Below are 11,462 nucleotides of genomic sequence, written 5' to 3'. Positions count from 1 at the left end.
TTTTAGACATTGCCGAGGTTGGTAACGTCGGTGGATAAGATCAGTTTCACATGTAAAAATCGGCCGATCTCCCAAAATTAAATAAACTGGTGCATCCCTAGTTATATTTAATCCATCCCTGACAGTCTTTGCTACAGGACTTACTTATATCATTTATTTATATTGATTATTTCATAAAAAAAAGTTTGTGTTTTATTTGGCATGTAAATAAATAAAACGATGATAGGGAGTAATAAACTTTTACGTCTCCCCATTCCTTTTAAACCAGCATGTTTTGGACATCTGGTTAATTTTGTCGCCTCTTTTTTCCTGTCTTTTTATTTCAAGTGGAAGCAAATCAAACAAAACCAAACTATTTGTGGCTTCCAGGGTTTACATCTTACTTATCTACTTTTCAGCACCTCGGATAGTCGTTCATTAATGCGTGTTTTTGTTTTTATCAGTGTGGAGTGCCTTAAATTTCTCCACAGGGCACACAAAGAGATTTAAAATCAAATAAACGAAACCAAAAGCAGACCTGTTGAAAGCTCTGCTTTTACAGAAATAACCACACTGAGAGGTAGAGTGAATATAAAGTAAACACAACCCTTTTTCAAGCCAGATTTTTATTTTATTTTATTCTGGCATTCAATCCTCTTGGATGAAAAGTCAGATTAAAAATCAGATTAAATGTAAATAAAGTTCAATTGTCCCTGTAGGATCACAATTCACAGAAAAATTACCCTTTCAAATTAAAACATGAATAAAACTCAGAAAGGATGAGATGTGTTTGTCTCTAACGAGTGAAAGAGGAGATAACGACATGAAAGAAAGGTCAGTTTCTGCACCAACGAGTCAAGTATGTGTAGAATCTAAACTTAGTAGGAGGGGAAATAGGGCCACACTCCAGTACGTGATTAAATTGTTAAATAAATACTTCAATATATGATAAACTAAAGTGTAGTTGTTATTTCAGTGAGTAAAGTTTAATCTTTGAATAAAGATTTAACCTTGAGACTCTGAGTTCAAGCTTGCCTTTTCCATGTCAGTTTATGTTGCATTTTGTTTTGGAAGTCTCTTGCTCTAAAATGTACACATTAGGGCTTGAAAAATTATGGAATTGATTTTTCTAATTAGTTTTTTCTTAAAGGGGCGGAACTATATGTTTTCCAGGCTCAAAGTGCAATTTTATATCACAATCAAATAATTATGTTCCCTGCCGTTGTTATAAAAATGTTGCATATGTAAAATATGACTTAAAAGAATTTTGATTTTGTAATTTCACACCTTGAAATTCGGGTATCTGTCTCTTTAAAAAACTCCTGCTCTTTCTGAAACTTTTCTATTAACGATTTAACAATGTTCCTATAATGAGCTCAGCATTATAGGAACATTGCAGATTGAGCATTGTAGATGCGCAGCTCTACCAGGTGTTTGCTAATTGCTGCTGGCTAGTCTGAAGGAGCTGAGTGAGGGGAGGGCTGCTCTGTGAGGCGGAAGCTTGGAAACTGCAGGTCCTTCTTGGAGCTGCATCTCGAAGGCGGCGCTGGGTCCACCCAGTCGTTTTGAGTAGCTGAATGGTTGCCATGGGAGATTGAAGGACTTGTCAAACATCCATGAAAGAATCAAGACAACACTCCAGGTATGATCTTGAACAGAATAACATTATAACATGATGTAAAGCTATCAGAAGTCTATTTTACATAACACTGCCCCTTTAAGAGATGTGGTAAACTCAGGACAGTCCAACAGAAAAACCCACAGAACCATCAAATTCACCAAACCTGGTCCACTTGACTAAATATTGGAAAACTGTTTTTACTCACCAGATGTCTAAGCTACCAGAACCCAGTAAAGAACAAGATCGCTGTTCATACTTTCTTACAGCTCAGTTCTAATGTCTAAGTGAGGAACCCGCTGAGAGGTCATTGCAGTCAGACAGAGACCACCAGCCCACCTGAGGGCTGACCTCCACAAGGCTGTGTTTTGGGATAATCCCAGTTGGAAGTGTCAACAATGGGCTCGATGAAACCCGCTGAGGCGTACGTACAGCCCCTGAAGATAAACACTGTAAATAATAATTTCATGTTTGAGCAGATTTTCTGACATGAAGTAAACATAAGTAGCAATCTGTGTAAGTAGCAATCTGTGTTTTGAAGAGGCACGCGATACGTAAAACGAAGATAGACTCCTCCTGTTATGTTTTTAAATTATTTCATCAAGGACTCTTCAGTCTTTTGGGAATTCCTGTTTTTTTTTTTTTTATCTGAAAGAAAGAAAAAAAGTTTTGTTTTGTTTGGATCTCCTGTCAAGATCGTTCAAAATGCGACACTTGGACATGAAAGGTTAGCACACCGTGAGGGCGACAGGGATGGGCTTGAAGCCTGGTAATTGCCTTCCCATCTTTTGGAGCACGGAGGTTTTTTCCAAACATGGCTGGTCTTGTCATATTAGCAGCTTCAAAGATTAGATATTTGGTCCCTCAGGACTTCATCTGAGGTTAGATTCCCTTTTCACTTCGTCTCCCCTTTAATTGGTGTTAGTTTTTGGTTTCAAGGTGAAATTCTCTAGATTTATGTTTTGCATTTTTTTGGCATGTAGTAGCTTACAAAAATATCTTAGTTTATAAAAATAAATTGTCATGTTTTGAACCATGTGCTAACCAAATTAGTTGCTTTTTTTTATTACTGATGGTTGGAGGAAACTATTTAGTTTGGAATAGCTGCCCGCCTCAAAGAAGCTTGTTACCGTTTTCAATAATCCACATGGGTTGAGAGGCAGACAGTCAACAAGCTGCCAGTGTAACACGACACTGTTCAGCAAAACACAGCAAAACAAAATCTTCATTGGCTGCACAGTAATTAAGTTCTTGTGATTGCTGAGCAGCTTTCTGCACGTCTCCACTGGCATTTGTAACACCATCTGATGATAAGATACAAGTTTTTGAGGTAGGAAGGCTTCTTCGCTATCAGTCTAATCTCTAGCTCCCTCCCCAGATTATCTGTGAGATTAAAGTCGGGACTATTTTTGGCTATCACTTCCAGTAAGAAGGAACATGTCAATGCAATTAAAAAAATCACTTTACAACTAAAATTTTCCAGATTCGCAGCCCTCAATCCTTCTCCACCAGCCTGTAAAACGCTGTACCACAGTTATAATCTATGCAGTACACAGAATGGAAAAGCTAAAAGCCATGCATTCATCACCATGATGCCAACTTGTCTTTCCTGGCTGTCCTTTAGAGCTGTCAGACGTTTAATTATGAATATATGGGCCTTCCTGGATCTCCTCCAGGGAACGACGATAACAACTCGCCAAGCACAGTTGAAATTAAATGTCAAGCAGGTAACAGAAAATAAACCAGAGTGTTGTCTGAAGAATGTTTAACCAACTTGAGTGGATGAAAGCATGGACGCACAGAAGTGAACTCTGTGAAGTCAATTATGTCAGCAAATTGGAGAAAATGAAGAACTCACAAGATGAATAAAGAAGAAGACTGTGTTTTCTGTGAACTTTTACGGGGCGTCACGCAGTGCCCCGCAGTGTTTGTTTTTAAGCATTAAATTTACTGACAGTATTGTGAATATTTTTTTTATTTGTTACCTGTAAATGTGATGCAAAAATATATAAAATCTTGCATCCAATGACCTTCATGTCTGTGGTAGATTGTTTTTCATTTTCTTTTTCTAGAAAGTTTTTGAGATTTTTCTATTTTTTGTTGTGTTTTTTTAAACACTTTTTTTTAACAGCTGTTTTTTTTTAATTTTCATGAAAATAATAATTATTATGAAAAGCATAGTTTGTGTTGTGCCTTACAGAGAATATCTTGTCATGATATTTTGGGTTTTCATTTGCAGTACTCTCCAGTTTTTGTCGGGCCAAGTTTGGTGTCCTTCTTTAAATGCGTGTTGTGAGCAGAAAATCAATAAAAGGGCAGCAGATGACCTGTGGGTTATATTTTGCACATCCCTCTTTTCAGAACTAAATGAGGAATAAAATATACTTACTGGTGGTCCAATGTCACATGTTGTTTTCCTCAATAGGTTTTTCATAGGTTTCTTAAAACAGCCTAAAACACATGGCAAATTAAGTTGAATTAAAAAATCGTTACGTCAATTGTTATGTGTGCTGTAGTTGTGTTTCCCTGAGATTTCAGTTTAGTTATAGAGAACAAGAAAGAAGGCCGCAACCTTGACAACAAAGAACGCTTTTCAGCTAAGCGTTAAAAATAAGCCAGTGTTAGAAACATTGCCAACCAGAATCACTTGAAGGACCTCGTTTCATAACAAGTACAGCTCAAACACTCTGAATGAATCGAATATTGAAAATGTTCAATTTTCTTTTGAAAGTGTAATTTATATCTTATAGATTCATTCACTACATGTAAGGTCTGATCTACAAAGATCTACTGGCTGTCACTGCAGCTAGTGTCCATAGTGTCTATAATGATAATAATAATAGCAATACACTTCATTTAATTAAGTATACATAGCACAACAGTCAAAAATCTATCAAAATCAATCTCGAAACAGCTTACGTTCCCACTCTAACTCGGTCGGCCCGGTCTCACCTCCAATCTCCCTGTGACAAAGAAATAAGTGATATTACCTATTTTTATAGGTCAGCCCATAACAATTTATTACAACATGAATGTGCTTCATCAGCCTGAAATGTTTGCACTTTTGGACATTTCTTTTTGTTTTATCTTCAATATCCCTTTGAAGGTTCAATCAATGCGGCTAAAGATAAACGCATGGATGAGTTTCTCTAGATCTCGCTGAGACATTAGTCCTCTAATCCTGGAGATGTTCTTCAGGTGATAGAAGGCCAACTTTGTGAGTGTCTTTAGGTGGCTCTGAAGGTTCAGGTCAGAGTCCATCACTATTCCCAGGTTTTGGGCCTGATCGCTAGTTTTGGCTGTAATAACTGAAGCTGTGGTTTGACTCTACATCACTCCTCTTTGAGTGATGTAGAGGAGTGATTTGGACCTATAATATAGGTCCAAATATAATATATTTGGACCTATATTATAGGTCCAAATATAATAATTTTAGTTTTGGAGACAAGTTTTCTGATCTGACAACCATAATGACCATTTTCACACTTGGAATAAAAAAAGGGAGTGCTTTTAAGCCTCAAAACATCAGAAAGTATGGTGATGGCAGTATCATGCTGTGGAGTTGTTTTAATGCAGGAGGAACTGGAGCATCACATTTAGTAGCATCATAAGGAAAGAACATTATGCAGAAATATTAAAATAACATCTGAAGACCAGGTTCCAATAACTCCTGCCCTCCCATTATTTTGTGTTTTTAAGATTTTAAGAAGTATACCCAACCTTATGGACTGCCAAGAAAAATCTAAATAAACCTAAAATAAATCATTCTACTCATCTTCTCAGATTTACACTGGGCAGCAACATGTTTACAGAGGATTACAATCTTTTTTTTAAAGAATCTATGTTTCTGACCTACTTCCTCCCGCCTGCTGTGTTTTGCTCCACCTTTGGTCTGGCAGAGTTGGTTTCACATTTATTCGTTGTCCAGTGTCAGATGATTAAGACGGCGTGGCTATTGTGCATCTCCCTGATCGGATTTCAAGGCATTCAGCAAATCCTTCTGTAGGTGAGAAAATCTAAAATATACACTTATAATGAAGAAAATTTTGTAGTATTGTTAAAACCTCAACAATACATTATGTTGCCTTTTTAATTTCAGATTCCTATGAAAAGCACAGACTTGATCAGTTTCTTAGTAAAGCTAAAAGAAACCAGTGCAACTGGTTTCTTTCAGTGTTTATTACAAAATGCAGGTACTTCTCTTGGCTGAGTATACGCTCCAGTGAGATTTGTTTTTCAGATAAAAGTACTTTTTAAAAACAGCAAGTCTTAAGCAGGTTTTTTTAAAATTAAATCTACATTGATCAAAAATGCTTTTGTTTATTTGTCTAATGTAATATTCTTAGATTAAATGTCATTTTTTTTAACTAGCTCTAAGCAAAAATAATTTATTATAATAAACAGAAATAAAGGTTTGAAAATATTAGTCTACATTTATCAGTTTCACTTGAAAGAAATACTGAAAAAAATTGAACTTTTCAACAAATTTAGATTCCTGCAGAAGAACCCGTTAATGGAGTTTACAGCTAACATAGAGTAAAAGCAAGTATATGTTTCTTACAAATATAATGGTGGAACGTGTGTGAGTAGCTTTAGGTGTCATACTGAAAGAGCAATGGCCATATTGTAGCTCTGGAACCAACTCAATGCGGCAAACAAAAGCCTTTTTTAGTCTGGAGAAGCGTTGGGAGTAGTCTGTAAACAGATGACAATGTTTAAACAGGAGGCGACTTCTTTTTAATGTGGACTGGTTCAAAAAGGTCAGCAATCTCTGGCTGTTTGGTTTCTTTTCGGGTGCATTTCTTTTTATTATCAGTAACCCTTATCACAATGTACATACTTTGGGTAAAACAGATGTTTTCTGCTCCGAACCAGTTTGAGAGGCAAGATGGTGGCATGATGACAAGATGCTGGTTTAATCTTATGTATCTCTAAAACTTTTTACATCATCGTACATTTCCTCAAGATATAACATGGAATATGTATCTGTGTATATATACATATATATATATGCACCAACCCACTTTAAATCAGTGTCTCATGTCCTGTTTTTGTCTGACCTCTTACAAAGTAAATATAAATGCTGCATTATGTATGCAATGAGTATTTTTCAGGGAAGAAGTCAAGCATTACTTTTAAATGTACCAACCTGACAGACAACTTTTCATGCATTCTTTTCTTCCCTCTTATCTTTGGCACTTGACAAGCTTGGTGTCACATTTTAGTTCCTCACTTAAAGGCATCAGAAGAACTGATGGAGACATCTGATATTTTACAGCTTTGCCATCATGATTTTTTTTTTTTACTTTTTGACAGATAAAATGGAAAAAGGTGAAGGACCTCCTCAATATACTGCAGCTATTCCAGAAATGTTAGCACCACCATATCCTGGTCCACCACTGGACTCCAGTGTGGCGCCCCAGCCTGCTGCTTCTTACTATCAGCAACCTGTTCCTCAGCAATATCCCCAACCTGTTGCTCAGCAATATCCCCAACCTGCTGCTCAGCAGTATCAGCAACCTGTTGCTCAGCAATATCCCCAGCCTGTTGATCAGAAATATCAGCAACCAGTTGCTCAGCAGTATCAGCAATCTGTTGACCAGCAATATCAGCAACCTGCTCCTCAGCCAAATATCCAGCTTGGTAAGAGATCAGAGGTCATCTTCGTTGTTATTTATTCTGCATTTCAATATAATTTCACCCCTTTTCCTCCAACCTTTGTCTCTTTTCCAAATCTTGACCAGCTTATGCTTCATTCAGTTAACTCCAAGTTCAATGTTTTTATACTTCTAGTTCAACAAACAGTTGTACAGCAAAATCAGGCCACTCAACCTGGTGAGTAACTTTCTCAGTTTGTGTCTTTTCATTGAAGTTGAGTCTAAAGTTTAAAGATATATGTAAAGGAGCTCAAACATTAACAAAGTGTTATTGACAGCAAACCCTGTGGTGGTGCAAGTGAGACCAACTGAGGCTGCTGTGAACATGATGTGTCAGTTTTGCAAGACCAAAGTTATGACCATAACTGAATACAAACTGGGCATGCTCACTTGGCTCATAGCTGGAGTACTGTTTATATTTGGGTGAGTAAAAAGTTAAAATATTGAACTACTTTTTGCCAGTTTCATGTTTCACGAACAACGAGTTTGGTGCAGGTTGAACTGTGATCAGATAAAGTTTTTTTCCCCTATAAAGTTTAGCAGTGCTGCCGTCCTTGCAGCCACAGGAGGACAGTGATAGCTCAAACTGGGTCAGTTTGATAGCTTTTATAATAAAGGGAGAAAACTGGGAGAAAAAAAAAACAAATTAGTGAAGGCAAATGTGCCAAACTAACAGATCAAGAGAAATACAAATGAAGTCAGTGATTGACTTCCGGTTTGTTTAGCACTTTTCTGAAGTTGGTTTCTGTTTTGTGTTTATGCTTGACTATGAATTATTTGCCAAAGTACTAAAAAGTTGATAATTGTTGCTGTTTAGTAGCAAACAAGGACACTGTCAGCTGTGGTTGTAACTAACTGAGAGACAGGACGATGCCTGTCAGAGAAGGAGTGAGGTGGAAGAGAAAGAAATGGATGTGGAGGGAGAGGAGAAGGAGACAGAGCAGGAGGAGAAACTGGAACCGTTATCTGATTTTTACACTACACGATAATGGAGAATACAGACAAAGACTGCACACTTTCGAATGAATGAGTCGAGTGGTTTTACTATTATTGTTATTTTTTAAATAATATTTCTTATCCAGGATTTGGCCTTGCTGTTTGATCCCATTCTTCGTGGGCGCTTGCAAGGATGTGCAGCATTCCTGCCCGCAGTGCAACAACGTTCTGCACGTCTACCGTCGCATGTGACCCACAGTGGTCAATCCTGCAGTTACTGAAAATGTTGCTGAACCTTTTAAATTGTTTATTCTTCTGAAATGCATTAAAGCTTTGAGCAAAAACAATTATTTTTAAATTATAATGTGAAGTTATGGGTTAGGGTCTTCCTGCACTGTACAAAGTTATTTTTGAGCCTAGTGGAGAGCTGCACTGTAAAACTACAATCCCCAAAGTCTACAAGAATTGATGCTGTCATGGAAATAACACTTCTGAACTTCCTAAAAAAATGTTTAGGGAGTGTTTTGATCAGTTCATCATGTGGCCGACATATCACCCTTACAGTCCAAAAATAGGCTCTGCCTTTGTCAAGTTAACTAAAGACTCTTGCCTTTGGTCTTTTGGTTTAAAGATAATATTGTTCATCATGTCATAAGAAATTGTGTTTCTTTAAGTAGAAGAGACAAAACTGTGACAGCCAGAAAATACAATTTACCTGGAAAGACCTGTGTGTGTGTGGGGGGTGGGGGGGGAGGCTTGTATTTGATAGATTGTTGGGTCTATTTTATCAAAAATAAATACTGCATTACTTTATATGACTAAATGTAATGACATAATAAACATAATAAAATGTAATACATTCCTCATAGAGCTTTATGCTGAAATTTTCTGAGCCCACACTGACATGCATTCCTTTGAAAAATGCTTGAAAAATGAAAATGAAAAATAACCCAGTCAATTGTTGTGGCATGACAGGCAGATCTTACATCAATTCTGTTATGTGATAACAAAAAAAAGAGGTTAATATGGAGCCTCATGAGACACAGGTCTACATATTATCACGGGAAGGAGACAGGTTTGATTAACTGTAGATCTAAAACCGATACATACAAAATTGCCACCAGGTTGAAACAAATACATATATTGTCATCAGTGATCAGTGTAGAGTATTTGTTTTAGTAGTGCCAAACTACACTTTACTTCATTCAATATTTATCCTAACACCATGAGAAAAATCATGACAGCAACATTTTAGAGTAAAAGAAAAAAAAGTGAAAATGAATAGTGGGATGTTTTTTCAGACATGTAAAATTTTACATTATGGCTGGATGTCACCATCAAGTGGCCAGATGCAAGCATTACATACACTCTCTCTGTGTGCAGAATACGTGGGTCCTCTGGTTGCAAAGAAAATGATTATATGAAAAAAAGTGGTTTACAAAGTACTAAACTGTAGTACTCGGCTCAGGAGTGCAGAAGTATTGGATATAAGGAAAATGCAAAATTTTATGCACTTGAAGACTGTTTCAGAAAACTGCTAATTTCATGTTTATTCACCTCCGATGAAGACAAAGGCTTAATGCTTTGAAAAAATAAAAGTGCTATTGTCAACCCATTCCTAAAGCTGAAAATTAAGCACTTTCAAAACATTTTGTGTGTGTTTTTTTCCCTGATTATTATTATTTTTATTGAACTTCCAAAATGCCAAAATAAGATGTTTTGACTTGACAGAGTACAAATTCAAGATATCAATAAAGTCATTCTGGCGAGTCAAAATGTTAATTCATATCTCACATAGAAAATCTGTCTAATTAAAGATCTCTCTTCATTTGAAAATATCCCATAAGGATTTTGGACAAGCAAAACTTATAATTCCAGATATTTCAAATGTAGTTTTGCCTAGTCATTATGTGCTTTCAAGATATCTGTAATTTAATTTGACAAGTCAAATAAACAACTATCTAAAAATACATTTTAGATATAATTAGAGATATCTTGGTTGACTGATACACCTAGTCATTGGCGCCATATTGCTGGGTTTCAGATGACATAGCTCTAACGTCATCCAACGCAGACGGAGGGCAAGAAGTAAATGCAGCCCGTTTACTTCTGTTGATCCAGCATCAAAATGGCTAAAGTCTGTGTCCTCTATGGTTGTTCCAACCGTTCAAATAAAGAAGGTAGTTGGTCACAAGGGAATTAATTTTAAAAGACTTACAGAAAAAAGAGGAGAAAAGTGGATCAACAATCTACGGCTAAAAACAGGCGGTGTGAAAACGAACAATGCCGGAGTTTGCAGCGCCACTTTCTAACAGGTAACAATCGCATCGTTTAAATTGTATTTTCAGATATTTTATTGGACAGTTACTAAGAAGGACCAGCATTCATATGTAAGGTAAGATATATTATGTTCCCCAAAATGCTAATGTTGCTAGCAGCTAGCTCAGTGCCGAGTCATGGACTGAAAATATAATGTTTATTCAGTTGGACTTTCATGTTAAATTGCTTTTAAATTGTTTTTAGTAGTTAAAAAAAAACAAAAAAAAAAAAAAACGTCATCACTCCCATACCAAAAAGCACACATCCATATTTGCACTGAACCAACCTCCCTCCACCGGATCTGCATGAAATGGTTCGTTCCTGTGAAGTTACTATGCTGCAGTGGCGGCTCCAGAAATTTTTTCCTGCAGGTGCTAAGGGGGAGCTAGGCATTTTACTGAGGGTGCTTTGACGGATGTTTTTTCCCCTATAGTTATCAACACACACGCATTAGTATTGTTATTGTTCAGACCAGGGGTCCCCAAACTTTTTCCTGCGAGGGCCACATAGCTGTTCCTTTCTCTGGTCGGGGGCCGGTCTTAGTTTTTGGAGAAAGAAACCTTAGAAAATTCTTGTCGAGCGGGGGGGACACACATATTCGCGCTTTTAGATAGATTTTTACCCAGAATGCAAATGGAAAAAACCGTGAGTGAAACGGTGACTGGGACTGACTAGTATATATTCCATTGAGGGAAAGTTAGTTTCACATCTGCTCAAGCCCCCTGGTGGTTGAAGAAAAATCCACATATAAACCAGAAAATACAAAATATGAAAAAAAAAACACTGAACGCTCTCTGGTATGAGCAGGCGGGCCGGATCCAGCATTTTTCAGGGGGCCGGACCAAATGACGTGGCGGGCCGGATCCGGTCCGCGGGCCGTAGTTTGGGGACCCCTGGTTCAGACTGATTTGCATTTATTTGACGCTTAGACGTCAGTCTAAAGCAGGGGTGTC

General features: G+C 37.2%; 1 protein-coding gene across 2 annotated transcripts; it reads left to right on the top strand.

Moving 5' to 3' along the window:
- The first annotated feature begins 5,478 nt into the window (after window positions 1-5,478).
- LOC106908682 (uncharacterized) lies at window positions 5,479-9,056 on the top strand. Of its 2 annotated transcripts, none has more exons than XM_014974841.2 (5): window positions 5,479-5,603; window positions 6,914-7,240; window positions 7,391-7,432; window positions 7,533-7,677; window positions 8,337-9,056. In XM_014974841.2, the coding sequence occupies exons 2-5, from the start codon at window positions 6,919-6,921 to the stop codon at window positions 8,440-8,442; spliced, it is 615 nt and encodes a 204-aa protein (XP_014830327.2). In that variant the 5' UTR covers window positions 5,479-5,603; window positions 6,914-6,918; the 3' UTR covers window positions 8,443-9,056. The 2 variants fall into 2 exon arrangements, with proteins under 2 accessions (XP_014830327.2, XP_087862918.1); XM_088006792.1 differs by having other exon boundaries at window positions 5,493-5,599.
- The last annotated feature ends 2,406 nt before the right edge of the window (window positions 9,057-11,462 follow it).

Source organism: Poecilia mexicana, unplaced genomic scaffold, assembly GCF_051168715.1.
Source record: "Poecilia mexicana isolate PSO_F unplaced genomic scaffold, ASM5116871v1 scaffold_1, whole genome shotgun sequence".
Taxonomy (NCBI): Eukaryota; Metazoa; Chordata; class Actinopteri; order Cyprinodontiformes; family Poeciliidae; genus Poecilia; species Poecilia mexicana.
The sequence above is the reverse complement of the archived record's forward strand: the minus strand, read 5'-3'. Positions and strand labels throughout refer to the sequence as shown.